The sequence below is a fragment of the Drosophila mauritiana genome, chromosome 3L (assembly GCF_004382145.1).
Source record: "Drosophila mauritiana strain mau12 chromosome 3L, ASM438214v1, whole genome shotgun sequence".
Lineage (NCBI taxonomy): Eukaryota > Metazoa > Arthropoda > Insecta > Diptera > Drosophilidae > Drosophila > Drosophila mauritiana.
This window is the reverse complement of record NC_046669.1, coordinates 13,565,200-13,589,925: the sequence shown is the minus strand read 5'-3', so window position 1 is coordinate 13,589,925 and position 24,726 is coordinate 13,565,200. Positions and strand designations below refer to the sequence as shown.

The 24,726-nt window shown below is 39.3% G+C and overlaps 1 protein-coding gene across 2 annotated transcripts; it reads right to left on the bottom strand.

The window, feature by feature from the left end:
- Window positions 1-3: 3 nt before the first annotated feature.
- Window positions 4-23,330, bottom strand: LOC117139629 (bicaudal D-related protein homolog). Of its 2 annotated transcripts, none has more exons than XM_033302085.1 (7): window positions 23,078-23,330; window positions 21,039-21,838; window positions 2,820-3,116; window positions 2,566-2,754; window positions 1,945-2,010; window positions 1,529-1,709; window positions 4-1,458 (listed from the first exon to the last, which is right to left on the bottom strand). In XM_033302085.1, exons 2-7 carry the CDS (start codon window positions 21,480-21,482, stop codon window positions 779-781), a joined length of 1,857 nt encoding a protein of 618 aa, XP_033157976.1. In that variant the 5' UTR covers window positions 21,483-21,838; window positions 23,078-23,330; the 3' UTR covers window positions 4-778. The 2 variants fall into 2 exon arrangements, with proteins under 2 accessions (XP_033157976.1, XP_033157977.1); XM_033302086.1 differs by having other exon boundaries at window positions 21,039-21,223; window positions 23,078-23,328.
- Between the last annotated feature and the right edge of the window lie 1,396 nt (window positions 23,331-24,726).

Sequence of the window (24,726 nt, the reverse complement as noted above, 5' to 3'; positions counted from 1 at the left end):
TCATTGTTGTGGTATAATCGTAAGTTTATTGGTAAGTTATGTTATTTAAACAATCTAAAATTTCATTGTCCGTTCATTAAGGCAAGTTTTGTCTGTTGCACAGTTTCCAACAATTCCTGCGCCCTTCCGATTGCCAGCTGATGAATATTTCTATTTGCTATAACATAAATGCCTTGCTTACATATTATATTTGCTTACGTACAGATTTTGATTTTATTTTTGATTTTGATGAATCGCAACAGTTTCTCCCGAGATATGGAGGCTTTTTAAGCCGCCAACAAAAAGGTGCGATATGTTTCCTTTTTTTTTGTTGATTATCAGTTAACAGTTTTGACCAAAACGGACCCAACAATTAACACAGCATGCCTTAAAAACATGTATAGCGATTCGAATTAGTTGTGGGGTCCATATCGGAATTTAAAATCAATTAAGGATTAACTAAATAGAGAGAGAATAGAGACGATTTGTGTTTAAACATAGGTACGAGTACGGTTACATTACAGTAATTACAATAGGTACAATAATCATATCGAATATGCGGTAAGTGTTTAAAATTAATAAAGCGTAATTAGATAGATTTCACTACGAACAGAAGAAGGACAATGCTTCCAGTATACAAATAACAATTAAGTACAATACCTATAATGCCTAGGCTCTCCGATTTGTGTGTGTTGTTTGTTGTGTATAAATATAAATATTAAAAATATATAGATCCCCGTCCTACATCAAGAACAGAAGGGTGGCGTAGACCTTCCAGCGGGTCGTTAGGTTACTCCAATTATCGCTGAAATAAACTCCAAAGCTTGTAGCTGGTCACGCGCTTGGCCAGATTGGCGGCGGCACTGCTGGATGGCGATGGGGCTGATGACTCGGCGGCCATCGCTCGCCGGTTGTTGATCAGCTTGGAGCGCATTTGCTCGTCGATCAGCTCGTGCATGTCCATCTGCCACTGTTCCAGCTGCTGCGACAGCTCCACCTTTTGCTGAATGGACTCCAGCAGTTGGCTATTGGCCTGCATCAGCTCCACTCGCGTCTTGGCCAGCTCAACCTCGGCCTTCGTGCGCCTATCATTGGCCGCATCCCGTTCTGTCTGCGCCTTGGATAGCAGCTCATCCCGATCCGTGTTGTCCTCGAGATCACCGCGTGCCTGATCCCTCTCCTCCTTGACATTCTGCAGCTCCACGTCCGTTACCGTGACCTTGGCTTCCAGTTGCTGTATGAGCTGGTGGCTGCGCTTGATCTCGTCCTCCTGCTCCAGCACCAGGTTGCGCGTCTGGTCCAGCATCTTCTTGAAGTTGCCAGCGTCCAGGTTGAGCAGCAACCGGGTCAGCTCGTCGGACATCGCCGACAGCATGCCCTGGCGGAACTCGATGGCCATGTGTCCATCCTCGTGGCGTTCCGAGCTCGAGATGGTGTTGTCCATCGACTCCAGCTCCAGCGATATGTCGGAGTTGAGTCCTGGAAAAATCATTAAATTTAGGAAAAAAGTTAGAAAGATTCTTTATTTTATTACAACTAAATAACCCACCTGAGTCATCGTCGTGGCTAACTTTTAGTGAATCCACCAGGGACTTAAGTTGTATGTAAACGGATCGGGCTTCCACGAACATTTGGTTGGGCTTCCCCGTTTCCGTGTAGCTGCCATCGTCCTCGTCGCATTCCATTTCGAATTGCAAACTCTTCCTGCCCGGAGTGCTCGAGTTTGTGTCCTGCGGGCAAGGATTAGAGAGTATATGTAATTATAACTACAGCTTAATGTGCACGTTTGACTGAGTTTTTCGGTGTATACCGATTGATTTTAGGGAAAATGCTTGCTGATTATGTTTGTTTAAGTTCTATAAATGTTCCTTATAATTTTGATGAGGTTAGTTAAACATCCTTTAGGAGCGCATAATGGTTGGTTAGTAAATGGGAAAGCATTAAACTGGATAAAGGTCAACTTACGGCACCCAATCGTTCACTGAGTACATTGTTTTCGCGCTGGGAGCGTTCCAGTGCTTGTAAGGTGGTCTGAAAGAAATAAAAATATATTTAACAATTTTAAATTTAATACATGAAATATTTTATAATTATAGTAGATAAGGGGACACAAAGTGTGTAACCCATTGAGTTTTTTTTTGCTGTACAGATTTCTTTTTAAGTTGTTAAAGCAAACTTCTCAATAAATATAGAATAAATATATATAAAATATAGAATATATATAAAAGATATAATATATATAATATATATTGCTTTGATTTTCCAAAAATCTCTCAGTCATGGCAATATGTTTTTGCCATATAAAATTGATTAGATAGCTTGCATTAAATCTTCATTGATGAGTCCATGCTATTAAATATTTATAGAATGCAGTTTAATCTTTGCTCACGATAGAGAAAAAAGAAAGTTGTTGCCGGGGAGATAAGTCTGGACTTGGCACTCAAGAAACTGCGCATTTAGCACCGCCTGCCCATAAATAATCTTCATTTGGCGGTTAAATCACGATTCCGTTGACGCGACGTGATAAAGCCAATTCTGACTTCCTCGCCCCATCCACCTTTCTTTTCCAAACTCTAGCTGACTTACCTCTAATTTTGTTTCCTGCTCGCGGGCATGGCGCTCCAGCATGTGGATTCTGTCGGAGGACTCCTCCAGCGATGAGGTGAGGCTCTCCTTCTCCTCCTGGGCGAGTTGCAGTCGGCGCTCCAGCTCCTGACGCTTGCCCGTGGTGAGGTTGAGTTCTGTTTTGATGGACTCCAGGCTGTTGACATGTTCCTGCAGCGACATCAAATCATATATAATAAGTTATATAACCATAAACACCTAAGTTTAGACCTTACCTGCAGGCTGCTGTTCCTGTAGTGATACTGATCCTTCAGCTCCTGGATCTGTGCGCTGAGCTTGAGCTCGGTGGCGTGTGCCTCCTGGATTTGTTCGGTGAGCCGTGTGTTCTGGTGCTGCAGCTCATCAATTAGGATGGTCTTCTCCTTCTCCGCTTGCCGGATGGCGCTGTCTTGGGTCTGCAGCTTATCCTTGAGCTCGGTGAGATCGGATTGCAGCTCGAGGACACGCTGATCGCTCTCGTCCTCGGCGATCGCCAATTTCTGGCGCAGCACATGCTTCTCCTGCTCGAGTTTCTGTCAATGGTAGAAAAAATGAAAGTTAATTGTGTGTGCATATATGGGGTTGTTGGTTCTATGACGTGTTGCCAATTATATGGCAGTCAAGACAATGAAAGTAAAGCCAACAATGGGCACGTAGACAGTCACAAAGCTCGGAGCCAGGCTAAAACCGCAAGGTTAACACAGCTCTCAGCACTCGACTACTAATTGTTTAGTTATTTGCATTTTCAATTGGCTGCAAGCCGGCCAAGATGCAAAATAAGTGAGTAAAAAACAAAAGATCTGCCAGTACCACCTCTCACTTAGTTTTGGCTTTTGCACCAAATTGCCCCACTGTGCTGGCGGCCAAAAAAGCAAATCCCAAGCCCCAAAACAATACCAACGACTTTTGACACCAACGGCTGCAAAAGCCAGCCGTCAAAAGCAACAAATTCCCATTATTCAAATTAAAATGCAATTGAATTTTCACTTCTCCGCTTCGTTCCGATGCGGTTTGCAGACAAATGGCTGGCGAAAAATTAAAAGCGCATCAGCTGGCAAGCGTTTGGGAGTTTTCAGTCCATTGTGGAAGCAGTTGAATTTAAGCCTCATCCTCTATGTATCTCATTTTTGTATCTGACAGTAACGATGAAAAACTATAAATTGCTAGCTAGAATTGTGGTTATAAAAATATTTGATTACTTTACTTAACTGCATGGGCAATTCGTTAAGCAGCAGTATAAAAATGTAGCTACTGCATTTTATAATAAATTGGCTAATAAATTAACTTTCGTTTGCTATTTATTAAACGAAATTTAGGGTAGCTCGCTTCGTGAGTAACAAATAGTGTTAGTTAAGCTATATGTATGCAATGTTAAGAAAGTAGACAAATTGGGAAAACCTATTTATTTTTAATACTACACTATTGTTATATATAAAAAAACACCAAAGACTGATGGATTAATATCATAATCTTGCATTGAAACCTTTTCAATTTCGTTATTATTTCAAATAATTGGATCAAAGGTCTTCAAGATCGATATGTGTTGGGCGCCAAAAAGTGATCTAAGTCGGCTTTTCGAATGCCACTTGAAACGAACCTATCTATCGACTTGAGAAACGGCAGCAATTAATTTGCATAATTGACAGGCGTGTGTCAGTCTTCGCCAGGTATGAGTAAGCCCCTCCAGTTTGCTGGGGGCTATTTGTGTTTTTATAACCCGACCTTTTTGGATCAAGGCTCGCGGAGACATTGAAAATTGCATGCAAAGTTTAATCGATAATTGGACCTTCAATTGGCTAACACTGGCTAGCACTGGCAAAAAGGCCGGCAAAAGCAGATATAAAAAATCAAAAGAAAATAAAAGCGACTATAGAACCAGTGGCTAGAAGCCTTGTAACCAATGCAGCTTCTTTATTTCACCGCCACAACTCGGAAGGCGGAAAAGCCAATCCGACCACGTATTGAGCTGGGGGAAAATCACGAGTTGGCAATAAATCTGAGAAGTCAACGCGATTGTTTTCGCCCATCAGCAAAGCAACAAAAAACAGAAGAAAAGATACAACACAAGAAATAAACAACCTAATAAAGTGGAGCGACAAAATTGTAAATGAAAAGCTTAAATAAAATTAGGGGCAATTTGCATAAAATGCAAAAGACGCCAACGACGCCGAAAAAAACCACAAAGTAGTTGTCGCTGCAAAAGCAAAAGGAAAACTGCTGCAACTGCCAACAATGGAAAACTTTAATAACAAGGCCCAATTGCAGTTGGCATCGCAGTTGGATTTTTAAAGTCGGCGGAGACTGCGCAGCACAAATAAAATTATTGTACATAGTGTACTTTCTCTGTTTCTATTTCACGCTCAATGAAATGTGTTGATGATGGCAGCACCACCACCACCACCATCACCACAACTGGCGGCAGCGACAGCAACAGCGGAAGTTGCTATCAACAACTACACTGGGAGAAATGTTTAAATATTGCGATTCAATATGATATAGAACTACAAAAAATTCAATTCAATTCATGAAAAATTTATTCAAACCTTTTTTGAGTATTTAAGTAATATTTAAGTTTAAAACTATTTTTGAAATTTTACTGAAATATGTAGTCAAAAATTGTCAGTTATTTTTAATAAATGGTTTTCACAAAGACCCAGAATTATATAGTAGGTATGTTTTGAATGATTATACTGATGATGGTAGAAATATTTTTTTTACTAAAAGTATGTATTTAAAATGTTCATATTTATGTTTAATATTCAATGACTATTTCTGCACCTATTAAAGAAAATTCATACAAATGTGAAGCATTTAATATCTGATATTGTTACAATATTTTTTGAATTTGAAGAAAGTGTGTTAGCTTACAAACCCAACCATATGACCAAAATGTACTTGAAACATCGCGGATGTAACCTAACATTTCTCTCAGTGCACAAACTAGCCGCCACCACAGCAGCCACCATGCCGCAAAAAAAAAAAATGAGTTCACATATTCAAAGGCAAAAATCATGTGGCAGACTTTAATTGTAGGAAAACTGAAGACGCAACAACAAAGCAAAATAACAAAAAACAAAACAAAATAAAACAAAGTAAAATCAGACTCAAATTTCACGATGGACACAAGCCAGTTTTGTTTCAGCGTTAATTTTATTACGTATTTGGATTTCGGATCTCTTTTTCATCCACGGCTAATTGCATTGCATGATCACCTGAAATGGGATATACAATCTATCGCAGAGCTGGGCCATGTAAACAAAACCGCCCATTCGAACTGGCAACATGTTGCCGGCTTTTGCTGCCACACCATCAGTCGTCCGTGCGTCCATGTGTCTTATTCAAATGCGACGTAACTCGACCCACTTTCCAACTAAACGTTCCGCGGCAATTGTTGTTCACTCGCTGCCATTTTTGTTTAAGGTATGAATATCATAAATATTTGTGCAGCGAAATTTTGTGCAGGAAATGTCGAAGCAATTGACACGCTTTGCGGCATAAAGATACTCGGCGACAGGTGAGCAAAATGACTCATCAATGTGCCAAGTGCTTTCAGGTGCACTTATGCAAATGCCTCTCTAATGCCAGGTAAATACAAATAGTTGTGAAGGGTTTTGACACCTCATTATTGAAGAAGTAGCAGTGCTCCAAGTGTCTTTGTAAAGTATTTTTATTATTAAAAGTATTTGTAGAACTTAAAGTAAGCCAAAAATATATTGTTTTGAAGTAAAAGGGTTTTTCTTTTAATTCTGAATACTTGAATTTTTGAATAATTTATATACGCATCTATCTTTTGGCATCCCTATAAGATGTGTCAAAATATATAAAATGTATTATTTCCCAACATTGGCCATTATCACTTCTTTAAATATAACATAAAGTCATAAAATGACAACCAAATTTTTGAATTGCAAAAACGTGTTTTATCTTTCCGTCAAGTGTCTCAAGTGTGGAAGTCATCGCCGTCAATAGATTTACTGATGAGTTTGGTGTTGAAAGCGGCGTGCCGCCATGGCTACAAAATGCATTCGATAATTGTTTGAAAATAATTAACTAAATTGCCAGCCACGTCATGTTGGCCCGGCTAGAATCGTGCCACGAAAGGGGCGGTTGCAGGCGCTGGGCGTGGCAGCTGATGACTCGCTTGAATGCTCTTCGCCGAAGCGATGATTTGACAAGGCTCACTTCTTGAGGACGGATGCAACAGGTTGACTGCATTTCGAATGTCAAATGAATGGGAATTACCTCAGAAGCAAGCGGGTACACAGAGAAAAATTAAGCAATGCTACACATTTTTGAGTATATTTATTAAACAAATATGCTCCATAATAATTGATTCAGTACAACGAAATAATTATAATATATTCTTTCTAAGCTTTTGTAATTTCAGGAAGATTTTACATTTACCAACATTTTGAAAAGGTGTGTGTTTAAACCAGTGTGCAAAAAACCAAGATTTGTTTCACCATAATATGTCAAGTGTCACCATAATATGTCATGAAAAAGATTTAAAAAGATTTTTAGTTAAGTAAAACAGCGAACGCTATTGAATTTAATTTTCTGTGCATTAATAAACCTTCGGCTGGCTTAACTTTTGAATTGCTAAACACTGGAAACAGCAATGACTCAGGCGGGTGAGCTCAGCTTAGTCCGGATCTTTTGGCCCGGTGGTGAGTCAATGGCCCGATCAGCATTGGTAGATGAAAATTTCCAAATGCATTTTCCACATACCCAGCCAACATTTCTATAGGCAATTTAACCGCGATGTGCGTATTTTGTCTGGCCGTCCAAAATAAAAGCAGAGTTCATAGATAAATCAGCTGCACTTCGCTGCACAAAAGTAAATTGGACGTTTGCGGGTGGAAAGCGGTCGGGCAGCCAGGAAAACTTGCAACTTTCCGTTTTCACAAGACTTTTCCACAATTACAATTTTAATTAGCGGCACTCGCACATAATTGCAAATGCCATAATGCATTTTATTGGCATGCAAAACGAAATGTAGCGCACAAATTATGCAAATTGCACGTTTAGCCGCAAGCATTTTGGCTAATTTCAGCTAATTTAAATGAAAACCGATTAATGATCGCTGATAACAAAAGGGGGAAGTCTTGTGAAAAAGTCTCTCCACTCAGCTAATTGTTGCAGCTCGACGGCAAAGTTGGCCAAGAAGCGGGAGCAGCCATTCGGACGGTTTGGAGTGCGAAATGCAGCCATTAGCGCGGATTGGGCCACACTGAAGTTGGATTGCTCATCGACCATAAATCAATTCGGGTGCCAAGCACTGTTGACCAACTAGGCAGCAATTGAATTTAATTGTCACTAGCCCACAAGCACTGGGCAGATGGCCAATAGGTACACTTGAAGAAAAAAGCATCCAAAAACAAGGAAGTTGTTCGAGTTAGAGTGGTAATTAAAAAATGAGTTATACTGCTGAAACTTTAATTTTGTTTTAAATTAGTTAAACTAAGAGCTTTCGACCTTATCAAGAGCCTATATATTTATTTATTTATATATTGATAATAAATCACTTGCAATTGTTTTAAGCATCAGCTATAATGCGGAGTGTATACATATGTAAGATGAGATAATTTTAAATACTAAAAGTCATGTCAGATAAGATTGAAGTGAAGACAATCAGGGCTTGTATATTAATTGATATTTTGATTACGATAATTTTAGCAATAACTAAAGGAGCTTTGGCTATCCAGAAGTAAATTTGCAGTTGCTTTTCTGTTCAAAATTGACCTATGATTTGTTTCCAGTGCATAGAACCCTGCTAATTGAATCCAACTGTCACTCGTTTATCTTGTTACCCGGAACTTGCTGGAATATACGATTATCTACAGATACATATATATACATATATACATATACCCCGAACCCATTGACAATGCAGCTGAGTGCAGCATTGACCCCCTCGCCACATTTTATGGCCCAAACACATGGAGAGCGTCGCTAGCTGAACTGAATTTAAGCTTTGCAGTCATAAAAAGAGATTATAGACCCAGTCTAAAAGAGCCAAACCAAGCCAAGTTAAGTTGAGTTGAGTTGCCAGCTTGTGCCAAAAGTTTGTTTATGCGCCTAAGGTCATGTCGCAGTCAGCGGGGGGCGTGGCCAGCCCCTTGAGCCGCCGCCACACTTCACTGACTGACTCTCCTCAGAAAACAGAAAAAAAAGGGTAAAAAAGAAGCGGCAGCTAATAAGTATAATAATAAAAATAATGCCACAATAAGGCAAAAGTCAGATCTTGGCCATTGTTCGCTTCGGTTTACTCGACAGGCAATGCAATTTCGAATGCCCTTGGATGTGGGGGAGTTTAGGCCACGCAAGACCTTTTGCCAACTTGGTCATGGTGAGTGGCAGAGGGATGACTTACTTACTTGCAGATCATTACTGCACACAACTGGGCTGATAAATAAGCATTTGACATATTAAATCCGAGAAAACTAATAAACTTTTATATGCATTACATTTGAAGCGCAAATGTATTTGCCCAACACTATAAAACCCCCTTAAGTATCGATAAGCCGGCATTATTTGCCTACCTATTTTCTGCTCCATTTTCTTGTAATTTTGCAAGTTCATTCCGAGGAAAAGCCCTCGAATTACAATGAAAATTGCAGCAAAACCGGCATTCACCGTCTTTAATTTCAAATATTTGGCATTGACAATTTTGTGTGTCGATTTCCAGATGTATATATCATCGTACAAAGCATTGTTAAGGAAATTGTGAAAAAACACCGAAGAATTGGGCAAGCAAATGTTTTATATTTATCTCAAGCCAAGACGATGAAACGATTTCGAGAGCGTAGACAGTTAATTAAAACGAATTGGGGATAAGGGGGGCTGGTCGCCCCAGGTGATTGCCATTTTTGTGGGCTTGTTCGGATTGGCAAGATGAAGAGAAGTCGCCAACTTGATGTGTCGCAATTTTCGAGCGGCTCGTCCAAATGTGACAAAAATGTCGGAAACGGTAATTATGATTAATTAGCGCCTCTTCGTGCGACATAAAGAGGGAGTGTTTTTGTTTACAAAACATTTAATAATATTATTTCCAGCGAGAGACTGGCCGCGTGAGTCATTGGTGAAATGAAATCGCTGCACTTGTTTCGGGTAACGCGGTTATCTTATCACCGGCACACGCAAAACATGGCCAAAATGAAGGGAAATACTTATCGCACTGCCAACGATAAGAGCTATTCTCAGATAGACACACGGTGACACCAGCATTTGCAGTTGGAATGAGGTAAGCAGTTATAGAACTGCACCGAAATTAACTCACTTCTAGATCTGATTGTGCTGCCACGAGCGCAGGCCAAAAATTATTAGGCCATAAATACTTACGGCAAAATGTAACGCCCACTGCGCATGCGCACACACCTGAGACGATGAAATGGGGCGGGGAAAGGGTAGTGGTGGTGGTAGCAGTACCCACGTTACGTTGGAGCCCAAAATATCTTTCACCAACTGAGCGTGGGCTGCTTGACTTTCGACCACAGTCTTGTAAAGTCAACAAAACTTACAAAATATCAAAAAAAAAGCTAACTGAAAGAGTCACCAAACGAGAGGTAGATCTGCTGGCGAAATTGTTGTAAAAGACACCTGAGGAGGAGGCCTTAACAATTAGTCACCGTTGCGCATAAAAAGCTTAAAGAGTCAAGAAAGTTAAAATCTTTAACAGAAGTAGGCGAATAAAAAGAATACAAAACGGCTTAGACATACACTCAAACTATACCACCCTTTTTTATATAAACGATTACTAATTAATGATAAAGTATTCTTGTATAAAACAAAGAGTCTAATTAAGTATGATTTATCCAAGGTAATGAAAAGTTAACACTTCAAAGTGAATTAAAATATTTTACATCCAAGCACAATTAGGCCTAATTTTTTAATGACTAAGTCTCTTCCCATCACTCACAAGCAAAATCCATGAAAACATTTGTACTACCTCAGCCATTCTAATTCCTCAGCAGCTCATTAAATATTTCAAAATAATATACAACTTGTGTTTTTCAGATGTTATTCTCTAGATTGTTTACGCAATTTGAGGTCTCTTGTTTTTCGACCAAAATTCTTTTGTCTGCGCCCCCAAAAACTCCCCGCAAAATCGCCCTCAACTTGCTGGCTAAGAGTTTTTAATTATGCTGCCTCCGCTAATGACGCGTTCGGCCAAAAAACGATTGCGAAAAAAGTAGTATAAGCGAAAAATATATAATAAAAATATACTTGGCTATATAAAAACAATTATCATTGTGGCACAAGTGCCCGAGTAAATGAACTCCAGCCGCACAAAGGAGAAGTTTGTATGAACAGTTGTTGAAATAAAGCAAAATATTGATGATTATTCAATGGGCAGAAAAAGTTTTAAAGCTGTCGAACTGAGAAATCTTTTATGGCTTACCATTGATTTATTTGAATATAATTAATTCAATTATTAAGTAGTTTATGAAACTATAGTGATGCAAATAACTATGGGGATTTCATTTAAATTATCACTTGGCGTGTGCTTCCTAACTTTTAAATTAGTCTTTCTCCACACCTCTTTCTTTGATTTCCTTTTGGTTTGTATCTAATTATGTGTATTTTCAACTTCCGATTCAGATATAAATTAACCATTAGTCAGCTGAGGACGCTCCCGAATTTATAAGGCAAAATTAGCACCTGAGAGCTATAGCCGAATTTCACTTTTCAAAATGGGCGAGTTCATGTGAGTTCCAAAAATGAAACGTTTAAAAATAAAGGTTTACTTCTCGCAGTATTAACTTGCTTCCTAGTTGTACGACATATGTTTCTGAAAATGTCATTAATCTTGCAGTGGTTAACCAGCCAGAAGTATACGAAAATAAAACTATGACACAGAAAACACCATAAAGCCAAGACCAGCGAAGCGGTCATCTCAGGGCCAATCTTAGCCAAAAAAATGACTAAAAGACTTCAAACCAACCATACATATGGGATGATAATGAGCTCCGATGCGAGGGTAACTAGTCGGAGATTTAAGATTACGACTCCCCGACTACTGTTGATGATGAGCTCAGGGCAAGAACAATGGCTCCACCATTTGGCAAAAGATTATTTCCATATCATTCTTTGGATGGCTGGTAGTTGAAGGAAAATCTTTAAATTTATGGCCCAATTATATACATACGGCGAAGACATGTTTTATGGCCATTTTTGTGTCTTTGGCTTTGTTTATGTTTGGCTCGTCATAAATACAAATAAATAAACAATTTTTTGTGGTAGCTAAGAAGAAGTTTGGTCGTGAGGGTTGAACTTTCAGTCGATATTGATTAATTTGCCGAAAGTAGTAGAGGAATTTTGAGGACTTATTTAGGGGCAAAGATAAGTTGGTAAGATAAATTTAAAATTGGTTTAATAGAGCTTGCTAACAAGTCGCTTGTAACACTCAGGCGAATTTCCCAGGCAATATAAACGTTGTGTTTATGCATTCCCATTAAAAAGTCAGCAGCAGAGTGTAATTTTTTCAACACCTTAAAAACTCAGCTGCAAAAAGTCGCAGATAGACTTCACTCGCAGTTGAAAAGAAATAAATGTGGCAATCTGTCCATAATTCAAACTGCTGCGCTTACATGATACTCGTAATAGTGATAGTGCAACCAGCCAGCAGAAGCGGCAGCGGAAAAAGCGACAATAACAGCGAGAGCTGCCACCTTTTACCCAGTTAAAGCCAAATTGGAGTGCAACAAGACAAAGTGACAGGCGACTTAGTTCTCAGGCTGCAATGCTAAATGGTTTCCTGGGACCATCGCACCATCCGCACACCTGCAGCTAGGGAAACAGAAACTCACCTGGGTAAAAAGGCTTGTGGGTGAAACGTTTACGCAAACAATGGCACAAAAAAAAGCAAGCGCTAATTGCAAAAGCAGGGTAAGGTGCAAGAAAAAAAAGGGGAGAAACGATGCATCGAAGTAGGGGGATTCCATATACTACTTAGTCAGTTAGTAAAAGTTAAAAATAAAAGTTAAAAAATAAATAGAATACCATTTACAATACAACCTATATTTAAAGCTATGTATCTTACTTAACAGCCACAATTATTGTACAAGAATACCCTCGATGCGCTCTAACATAGGCTAGATACTCCGAAAAAGATACAAATTCGCCAAAATAATGCCGCTAAGCCGAAAGAGCCGTTACATAACACCTGGGCACACACACATTCGCTCATTAAACAATCAGATACAAAAACTGTTTCGATTACAGCTTAAAGCATTTCTACTTCTACTGCTCTATGTCGCTCTCTCGCTCTCTCTCTCTCTCTATCTGTCCTTCTCCCTGCGATTGCCGTTGCGCATGCGCAGTAGAGCGATCGTTCCACTATTGCTGTCTCTGTCCCAATTTGAACCTGAGTCATTCACCAAATAAGTCGAATTCGATTTGTGCGGATGCTCCGCTAATTTTAATACGATTGTGCAAGGTAAACGCACACGAAATGTGTAAACAAACTAAAAGATTCGTTTCGAACTATCTTTTGGTTGTGGCCATCTAACCGATGACATGATAATTGGCCATTAAATTGGCTTTTAATTGTGTCCGTCGTCCGTGTTGACCTTGTAAGCTAGAGTTTACAATCAGCTTAAAACGAACTAGTGTTTGAAGACGTCGATTTTGGTAGATACGAATCTTAATTGTGCGATTAACTAAGGTGAGGAATTGTAAATAAAATACTATTTAGGAATAACTACAGTTCAACCTTCCAATACAATTTATAATTTTCAATATAAACATATTTTAATGGGCACTTTGTAACAAGTTGCGCTTTAACAAATACAAACTGTCAGCACTTAACAATCTATTAATTAAATTTATAAAAAATATGATAGCCGTAGATATACAAATGTACATCATAACAACTTTTTCATAATAGAATGAATTTATTAAAGTTTGACCTACATTTCTGATACGTGGGGGTCTTTCGTGATAACTCCCTTTCCCAGTTTATTGAGAGCGACATATCTATGGGTGATAACGCAGTCGTATCCGACAGTTTTGCAATTAACAGATACACATATCCAACCATAGTTATGGTTTAGTCATTTCAATCGAAAGTTGGGTGCATAAATTACTGTCATTGGCAGGAGTCTCTGGCCCAGTGAAAAGCCATCCTCCAACACCATCTCCAGTCCATGGAGCTCCTCCACTTGCGTTGGCCACATTGTTTATGCCACTTGGTCTGACACTCGAATTTGTTATCTGATTTGCGTGAGCCCTACGGACTCGTCTTTTGCCCATTTTTTTCTTTTTTGCGGGGGTGTGGTGTTTGGGGGGCCATATCGTATTTTGTGAAATCGTCTATTATTGTCATCATGCTAACGTTCGATGGCCATATATACATATGAATATTTTCTGTATATTTATTTGCATTTGTATTGGCCTTTGAAATTTGCCAATTGGCCGTTTCGTTGGCTGGCTCTTAGTCACACAAAAAGTGTACATATAACACATATACATTTATTATTGCAACGAAAGCTGCCCAATTAGCAATGTACGTATATATATATCCACATATAGATATGACTGAGATATGACAGGAAAGGGTGAGTACCCACATGTAGGCTCTGGGGATATTGTTAATTAATTGTCAATGAGTCAGCTGGGAAGTGGAAGGGCAAGTTTGGGGCTTGTGGCCCATGGAAGTTTTCCTAGCCCATCAAGAATTTATGAAACAATTGATTTTTGTTAGATATAATTGCGCTGTACATACATACATAGGTGAAAAGATAACCATATCGAAATAGATATTACTGTAAGGTGCTCTATAAGGTTAAGTTCACTTAAAGTTATTTAATTGAAAGTGCTGAAGAAGAATAGTCATAGCAACACAAATCGAATGTTACTATCTGATATTTTATTATGATAAGCGGTATCTTGAGTAAATAGTAGTTCAGGATTAATAAGAGTAGAGTAGCCACACCAGCCCCATATCATTTCGTTATGACTTAAATCTTACAGACCAATACGAAGCATACGAATGCTTATGAATCTAAGCATTTTTTTTAGCTTTGAGATTTTTTATATTTCCTTTTTTTGCATTTTGTTTCCATTTAACTAATGCCGACTAGATTTTTGATTTAATTTTGTTTACGACTACGCTCAGACCGAAACTTTGGCGACATTTCCAAGTCGACTTCTATTGTTCCCATCGCTTTGACACCGAAAATTGCTTTGGAAAGTGAAAATGCTTTCACCTTCAGCAATTCATTAAAAATCATCATCAGCGGTGTGTGTGTAGGAACGGAGATGGAAGAAATAAATTTTATAAAATTATACACATGCAACATATGTACCTACATATGTACAAAGGTTCAGGTATGACAACAACAATGGAATTATGGAAGATGCCGCATTGTTGCGGTAGTCTCATACTTAGCCATCTTCAAGAGCCCAAAGTCAAAGTCGGCGAATGCCGCCCGATGATGTTTAATACTCGCAATTTAGCTGTCAGTCGAATTAATTTGCTTTGCAGTTATTAATTTTCAGTTGCTGGCCATAATTTGCACATCAATGGACTTTGACAGTGAGGCGGTGTACCGTTTGCTCACGGACTCTGCCACATTTAACCATCAATCTATTATGTAAAGCCTGCATCAATAGCAACTATAATTTGAGCTGGATTTACTTCCTGCCAACTGCTCGGCATGTCGATTAACTACCATGGAAATGAATGGCAACAGTTAGTTGATCGTGAATATGGCTTCAAGGTCTCCGCCTCCCGTCTCCACCCACCACCCAGAGTCGCGGTCAAGATGGTAAAGACCCAAATGACCAGGTAGTGTGACAATTAGATTGAATTTGCTAACAAACATGAAGTTACATAACATGCAATAAATAATAAAAAATCTACAAATTGTTAACTAACTTGAAACTCAATAGTAAAATGCACTATATGCAAGTCTGATATTCTTGGAAACCCTGTAATTTAGCAGTTCAAGCCCCGCTTGTTACAGTTTCATTTTTTATACTTTCTATAAAGCTCATTTGCTCATTTGCAAGCTGAAGAGGCTAAATGCAAACTCAGAGGGTCTCGGAAAATCCGCGTTAAAAACTCATGTTTCCCTGATGACACAAAAAGCGAAACGAAGAAGGTGGAAGGCAAATGCTCATGGCCTGACCAATAAGGAAAGTAATTTCCCTGGGCAAAAAGGCGGCGTAGAAAACAAAGCACTCACCATGACATTTTGCCGACCCATCCAGCCATCCATCCATCCACACAACATGGCCAAAGAAATGCTATTACTGGCCAAGAGCCAATGCGAATGCGAATAGGGTGACGCTGGCGACTAATGTCCAATAATAATCGTGCTACACTATGTCGAACGACCTCAATTTCCCAGCAAAAAGTGTGTGGGGGGGTCAACCCCAGATCGTACACCCCCATTCATGAGCAAAGCCCAGCATTTTGTCCACCTCAAATCTGAAAACCTTTCGGCCAAACCAAAATCAAGGCACACCATTTGTTTGTTAACGTATAAATTTGCATACCCGTTTGGCAAACGAGGCCAAAAACTGGTGAACTGGGAGTTAACTTGGGGGTACTCGAAGAAATGCTTAGCAGGTAAATGAGCTCCACTCGGTCTCAAAATCGCTTTGTGACTCATCAAAGAAGATTACAAAAAATCAACACTTTTCGTTGTTGTTTCGAAGATCGATCAAACTGGTTTTCAGCAAATGAGATGGACACGCAGCAATATATATGTATATAAATATATGTGTCTGGCTATATAAACCCGTATTATTCGCATGCAAATTGGTTGATTTTGAATTTTTTTTTGCAAAAAAATAGTACAACAATAACAATGTGTTGATGACTTCACCTCAGACCAAAAAAAAAGTTGATCCACGAACGTGAGGAGAGTTTTATTTCGATTAAGTTATATTTGTGGTCGTACTTTTCTTTATTTATTGGTAGAACGCGTTTGGTTATCTAACCATAGATGAAGTAGGCGTCCAGCAGAGGTGCCTTCGATTGAGAGGTAACCATTATGGCCATAATGTATTCTTGGGCGCCTCGAGAAGTCCGCCCACCTGGCATGGTCACTTCATTTGAGTGAAGCGATGGGCAATGTGGGTGTGGGATTCGATCGAAAGGCGGAAGATACGTTCATTTGCATGAATCATTTGGATGGGCAGAGAAATTAATATAAATATAACTTTAATTTTTGAGGATTATTAAAGTTACACAAGGAAGTATGCATTCGCTTTAGTTTTTGGTTTCTTGTTGGGTTTTCTACAATTTAATTATATATTTACATATTTGTAGGAAGTATGCATTCGCTTTAGTTTTTGGTTTCTTGTTGGGTTTTCTACAATTTAATTATATATTTACATATTTGTACATTTATTGTATAATAAATAATTAAAACTTATTGATTAGCTAGACTTTCTTCGCATTAGCATTAGCATTAAAACTCTCCAATCATCCCGCATCTCATTCTAAGTGAAACTACAGTATGGTATGTAAATACGACTATAAGAATACCGCAGAATTTCCTTTTATTAGCCACAAACCATAGGTCTTCACTTCCATTTTCTATGGTTAACCATATCCTGTTCACGATCATCAAGGTTAATCAAAGAACGTTTAAATGAAATTACCTTTTCATTAGCGTTCTTCGATCGGGAAAACGGCTGAAAGTTTCAATTTAATATCGTAATTGATCAAAGAACAAATTGCCAGCGAACGTTTGTGAGTTGCCGTTCTACTAAGAGCTCTTAAATAAATTACTGAAACCAGTTGGCCAATGTCAGAAATAAATAATAAAAAAAAACCAAACAGCTAAAGTTATTAAAGCCGGGCTAACAAAAAACTCAGGGGTGTAGACTTTCGAAAAGGCCAAAGGGGTTTAAGCCGACAGTCGATTTGAATTATTTAAATGCCTAAACCGTAACAGACGCCTACGTTTCAAATTATATACTTTACATTCGGCTGCCATTTGCAACACTTGGTCGTCGTTCAAGTTGGACTTAAATTTCCTAACCAGTAATAGCAACAATTGTCTGCAGATCGTGATAAACGAGCGACTTACAATGGGATGCCGGATTCCAATTGATTTCCACTCAATTGTTCTCCGCGACTCGGGAGTTGAAAAACTGGGCTTGCAATCGAACCTGGGCGAAGCGAACACGTTTTGGTAGTCAGACAATGGTCAACTATTTGGTCGATTGTCTGTGAACTAGTTAATATGGAGTGGGCTTGGAAAAATGTGTGAGCGAAATGAAATATGGCTGAGAACATATTGAGAATAAAAGAGCGATTTTGAGCGGGCTATTTATAGGTTAAAGCTGTTACGGTTGAGATTGAAGAAGTTGAAAAGTGTGGGACTATGTATATAATGTTAAAATAAACACATAAATACGTCTTAACTGTATAAATTTCCCACCTTTCCAAGTATTTTGAATACCAATTCCCTGGCGAAAATAGCTTAAAATAAGCACTAATCAAGCCAAGACCTCTGAACTCATTCGCATTTGGGAATAGGCCACAGAACTATATATGTATATATTATATTATGGCGCATATAAAAGTTAATGCAAAAACAAATCGTGGCTAAAAATAAAAGCCAATGCTCGTAAATTGGCACACACGCTTCAACAGACCGCGAAATAAAATAAAATAGGCGAGCTTCGGACCACGGCAATAACAACAAGTCCGGCCAAAACTACTGCCATTTTGGTCAGAACCAAAACACCTACAACCGACCGGTCTAATTACGTCAGTCAATCGCAGACCGACCGCATATAGTATACAATACTATATAGTATACGAATGGGATGGGCCTGGTTTAGCTGACCACTGGCTCATCCAAGCGGCGCAGTGACATTGTGCGCTCCATAACTTTTTGAAGAAATTAATTAGATACGCTGGTCGCCAGCCATTTTGCATATTGCCAAAAACACGCGAATAAAAGTGAATCCAGCAAAAATATGGCTCACGTCACTTTGCCAAACAAAGACTAAAAGGTAAAGTGAAGGTGACTAAAATTCAAGAGATTTATGCCAGAATTCCCTAAGCAATAATCATTATTAAAAAAAGAAACAAGCAAATAATTAAGGCGACAATTGGCGTTGTTCAACTGGCAGGAGTTAACCTTTTTTTTTTGACCTGGCCCAATTTCATTAGTCTAAAGCGATTTCCATTTAATGGCCAATGGAAAATGGAACATGGGAATTCCTCAGTTTTCGGCTTTAAATTGGAGCGCTCTATAATAAACTTAATGGTTTTTTTCGGGTGCCAAGCGATTTTAATTTAAATTGTTAATGGTTATGGAATGAATGAGGTGAGCAGAGCAAACTATTATTTTAATGGGAATTTTAGTGGATTAAAACACAGACTTTGAAAACTCGTAAAAACTAAAATCGAACGGGGCATTTTATTATTATTGAACTTAGTTTGAGATTTACAATGTGTAATGTATATATGTATATATATGATGTATAATTTTAGTTTTAAGCTCAATGAGGGCATTTAAATTGAAAAAGCAATTGAGTTGTTACCGATTTTCCATACAAAATTCAATACACAAAAGTTTTTCCTACTCAAAAATTACTTTAAACAACATATGTAACATTTTTTCACGATGACATCATCTGACTAAATATCCAGGATATTACGCGAGTAGCCCCCGCAATTGGCCTTCGCACTTTCATTTCTCAATGAAGATGAAGTCACTCAACGTGCTTAACTACAAAAGCAAAAAAAAAAAAAAAAAAACAAAGCAAAAAAGGAGAATACAAAACCCAGTTAAAGTGACTAAGCCAACTACGTAAATATGGCCCAAACCCACGAAAAAAATGTACTAACGAAATTATTCAAGTTCAACGCATTGCTGTGTCCTCTGTTTGGGTTACTGACACCATCAGGTGGTGGTGCCCAAACCATCGCCACATTTCCTGGTCCCTTCGTGCATCGAATAGCCATTAATCGGCGTTGAAGTCTAATTGATAAGAATACATTGTTGTGTACCGTTCGGTCAACAAAAGTACATTAGCCTAACTATCGGTTCAGGATGGAAAAGCGAGGTAACTAAGTTTGAGGCAACCAATATGCTAATGAACGGCCACGAACTTGAGCCACGGCTTGAACTTCACTTGGAGCGATTGCTGGAACGGGTGTTTTATGTTTACCTATCGGAAATTTCTTCTATTGTCAGTTACCTGGAAGTATCTGTAGAGTGTATGTGTGTGTGAACAGGTGACAGGCGAACGAACCGCACCCACCCACACAGAAACCACCCATTCGAGCGGTTCAAGGTCGGGCGGCAGACATAGACTTTGGAAACATTTGGAGGTGTTGTGAACAGACTTTGCTTTTGCTGCCATGTTATCAGGAAAGCGCTCTCGATAAAGCCAATTTTTGGAGAGACTCCAGAAGAGCTCTTCAGCTATTTCACACATCATGTGTAGGGTAGAACATGTGACACCGAACAAAAATCGATACCCTTACGTGATACACTATATAGTTCAGTAGTTTACTGCGCACACACACACAGTATGTCACCGTCCATAAAGTGACATGACTGTAGCCTTTTTTGTTTGTCTAAATAGTTAAAAAACCCACCCCACAATAAAAATTGCAGTTGACAGTTTGTGGAGTTTGTGTGTTCAGTTTACAGAGTTGCATTGGACAGGTGCGCTGTGTTTCAGTTCTCAAAAAAAAATCAATATCCATATGTATTATTTAATGCCCGACCTGGGAATGCCAGCAATGCGTCAATAGAGGGGGTCATTTACGAACACATGTCCGCAATAATCAATGCAAATCATCAGGTGAGTCAATCAAAATTCTGGTACTCAGGTATAACTGCCGTTGCCAATTTGATAAATGCGCCGGCATTTAGAGATAATCATTAGATTGTTCAAGAATTCATTATAGAAAAGGGTAGTTAGCTTAAAAGGGAAAATAATAAAGGGGTCTGTTAGCTGAATCTTAACAAATCTTGATTTAACAAAATTGGTAAGAAAACTTATATAGAGGTAAAAGTAATTATTTTGTTTATTGCGTATAATTTAGCAAATCAGATAGAGTTTGTATAAAAGAACATGAAAGTATTCCTTTAATAAGCAAGATATTATTAGAAGTGCTTAGATTTAACAGATCTCTTACATTCATTTGGAAAATATTAAGAAAATTAAGTTTTCCATTTCAGAATTCTCTAAATTTATGCTTAACATAGTTAAAAGATACATAAATATCTAATATGCGAGTTTTAGTTAGTCAACTTTGTGATCTTTTAAATTGTAAGTGTATTGAAGTATAATTAGCAAGCCTTTCTTTTAAGTCACCTAAGTGCGTTTCTAGCTATATGTCCTTTTCCAAAAATTTCTTCTAATTCTAACCAATTTTACTTTCCCCAAGTAAATGACTTCCATTTCATTTGTTTGCCATTTATAATGGGAATTCCACCTGTTAACTTTGTACGTGTTTCATGACTCACCTCAATTTTGCTTGAATAGTCCTCGATGAGCTTTTCCTGCTGTTTCACCAGCTCCTCGTTCTTCTCGAGCAGTGCCTTGCCCAGTTCGGCGGCCAAAAGGATGTCCGACTCCTTCTGCTGCAGCTGGGCCCAAACATCCGGCTCCTGGTCGTGTCGACGTGCCTCCATGGCGCTGATGTAGTGCTCTAAATCAATCGAATCCCCAATTAGTGACGAATGGTCGAGGTGGTCGAAGCCGGAGTCGTCCGGCCGGAGTAGCCCCCCAGCTCCAGCTCCAGCTCCGATCGAGTATTGGCCAAACTGACGTGGTCGCTTCGATTTGTTGCCACCGGAGCTGCTGCTGCTGCTGCTGCCGACGACGATGCTGTTGTTGTTGTTTTTGGTGGATATGGATGAGGCAATGGCGGCAGCGGTTATAGCATTCGCTAGCTTTGGTTTATGCATGATCGTTAGCGGGCAGGCTTGGACTTATTTCAGGCGGGTAGGTGTGGTATGGTGTGTACGTGGTATTACGGGTACGGATAATAGCAACGAACCAAATTTACAGACATAACACACACACACACGCACAGTAAGTTGGATGCAATTGGTTTTCAGTTTAGGTTTTAGTGCGATGCAGAGATCACAATTTTGGTAGTTGGGTTTATCGTTGGTTAGGTGTTCAGATGGCTCTGATCTGGTCGTAGGATTAGCATTAGCTGGCGCGGCGATACGATGATATATCCGAGCATAGTTCCATGGACACCAGCTGCTCCCAAAAGAGAGCAGACGCGTGGTTAAAGCGACTGGATGTGTTTGAGCTGCAGTTGATTTCGGTTAGATATATAAGTAAGTACAGAGCCGTAATGAGAATTAGCATTAAATGTGGGCTATATATGTATGTATGTATGCCCGCCAAGACGGGCCTAATCGTTGGCCGAAAGGAGCGACGGTCACGTTGAGCATTTGCCAGCACGTTTTTAGTTACTTGTTATTGGGGTTTTTTTTCGGTTTTTGGTTTTGCTAGGGTCAGGGGTGTTTTGGGCAGGGGGGGGATGACATATAACTACAGTGTTAAGCAAGAGGGTTAATATAAACGGAATTTGCATTTAGCCCCGACTTAAGTTAGTCTTTAGTTAAGCTTCATGCGGCTTGGATATCAAATAGGGTTTAAGTTTCTTGAGGGGGGGCTTTTTAACATGCGTGGATATATACAGGTGGGTGCATATTTATAAGGCAGTTGAGGCAGGTTATCCAAAAAGAACTTTAGTATTTTGAAAGAGTTCTTAGGGATTCATTATGCTTATTTACAGAGGTTGCTTTAGTTAACAGGGATGTACCAATGAGTTTAATATGAAGCTCCGCTCTAGGCTTAAATTTCGAAATACCCAAATATATACAATTAATGTTAAATGATTTTTAAAGCTTTATTGGCCAACTCAACACAACAATAGAATCAAACGAAGTTGGCTAGAATACTTCACAGTTCACAGATCTCGTTTAAAATTTGGTCCGATTTTTCTAACTTTTTATAATTGTATATATTTTTTAGCCGTTTTTATTTGTTATATAGAAAATTCATTTGGCAAGCACTTCACGCTTTGCTGCTTTTGGTAGCAACAGCAACTGTTGTTAAAATGTATAATACGCTTCAGGCTAAGCTTTTAGCCAACACTTATTTTGTTATTTATGTGCGCTTTGTGTTTATTTTATTTTATTCGTTTTATTTTGATTTTTTGGAAGCAGCACAGACAGCACAGTTCACAAACACACAACCGATTTGGCTCAAATTGTTGGTATTATTGTTTTGCATTTCCGCTTGATATATGCCGTTTTTGGCCAGAGTTTGGCATTATTATTGACAAAACAACAAAAATAACGCGCGGATTGCATGGGATATATTGGTCTAATTAATTCCCCCAAAACGGAAAGTATCCAAAGTATCCAGCAGATACTTTCCACTTTCGCAAGCGCGCTACAGTCTGGCCCTATATATCTTTTAAACTATTTGTATATATATATATAGCTAACTATATCCGTATATGTATGAGGGCAGAAACCTCGGTCACGACGACGCTGCTCCACTCCAAAGCAGAACTTCCGATGTCCGATTCTCCGATTTTCGGATTCTCCGATGCCGTACAACGCGCGCTCGCTTCGCTTCGGTTACGATTTTCTGGCTTTCCCCAGCTTTTCAGGGGGCGGATTCGCGGGGGCGTGGCGGATACGTCTGTCTGGCGCGAACGTTCGTTACTAACTGAATGGCTGAGCCCGCCGTGCTACGAAAATTGGCAAAACAAATGAGTAACCAAGCGACGACGACGACGAACGACTACTGGCTAAGCCTCGTATCTTGGCAACAACAACCAACAACATCGGTTGGCTCTCTTAGGTGGCGGTTAAAAAAGAGAGTTACCAGTGTTCCACCAGGGTTGTCGAGTAATCGCAACAAAGCAGAGGCGATAATCGCAGTGGAGTAATATTATTGGTTTCAAGGCAACTAAGATAGCAAAGTGCAATATAGGGCGTACGCAGATAACTGATAATAGACTCTGTATGGCCTAAGATATCTACTTTAAGTCAATAAACATTTGGAAAACTGGTTTTCTGTTGAGCTACTGATAAGTTAATCCCATAAGGCAAATCTCCATAGCCAAACCTAAAAATAAAATGTCATGATTACTTGGATTATTTATTTTAAATGTTTCCTTATCCACTATATCCAATAGATCAAGAATCTAGAAGGAAATATTTTAAGCCTTAGCATCATGTTCATGAAATGGCTTCTTACCTGACAACCCTGGTAAAACCAAAACACAGCTCCAAAGGTGAGCTTCACTTGGCGCTCTTTTGCTCCGACTTCCGTCCCTTTTAACTGACATATGGTTGATTCGGCTCTACTCTCTTGACTGCTCTTCGCCGTTTGTTTTGCATTGGGCCCGACTTACGAAAGCGGCCAAGTGAACAAAAATGAAACGGAGTGACGTTTCGTATGGGGCAGGGGGGCACTGGGGAGTGTGGCCAAAAGGGAGGAGGGCCAGAGACCTGGACCTCCAAAAACCACGACGTGCATACACACATGTACCCAAGCGTACACATTTCAATGCAAAATTTACATACGGCAAGAACACAAACAATGGGCACCCAAGAATGGCAATAACAATGGGTATACACTAAGCAATTAAAGGGTATATGTTTGCAGGTATAGGTATCGAAATTATGTTAAAAAGCTAAAGAGCTCCGGAAGGAAGTAATTACAAGCTATACAAAAAATAAAATTGTTTCATTAACATCTGACTTTAATCTATAGATTATACAGCTCAAAGTAAATGTATCATACCAATTAATGAAAATCGGATATAAAAATGAAATATGCTATCACATACCCTATAATCACACTTCTTCTAGCACATTCTGCTTTTGAAAATGAAAATAGGTACAAGTATGTGACCCCAATGTTTCCAGTGCATCCAAGTGAGGAAGATTTCTAAAGGGGGGCCGTAGACATGGTCAGACCGTCTAGTGCGTGGTACAGAGTCTTGCCCGGCTCCTCACCGCCCTGCGCCAAACTTCTCAAACAACATGCACAATGAGACACTCAAGTGGACGGGCCAAGTGAAGATGAAGATGAGCTTCAGACCGACACCAGACCATTGTTCTTGGTGGCCAACGCCATCTTCATCACCACCGCCATCGCCATCACCGTCTC

Coding starts and splice junctions, on each gene's coding strand:
- LOC117139629 (XM_033302085.1), bottom strand. CDS start 21,482: ATGCATAAACCAAAGCTAGCGAATGCTATAACCGCTGCCGCCATTGCC. Junction 3,117..21,038: donor ACTATTCAAGCAAAATTGAG/GTGAGTCATGAA, acceptor TACCATTGACAG/AAACTCGAGCAGGAGAAGCA. Junction 2,011..2,565: donor AGCAGGAAACAAAATTAGAG/GTAAGTCAGCTA, acceptor TATTTCTTTCAG/ACCACCTTACAAGCACTGGA.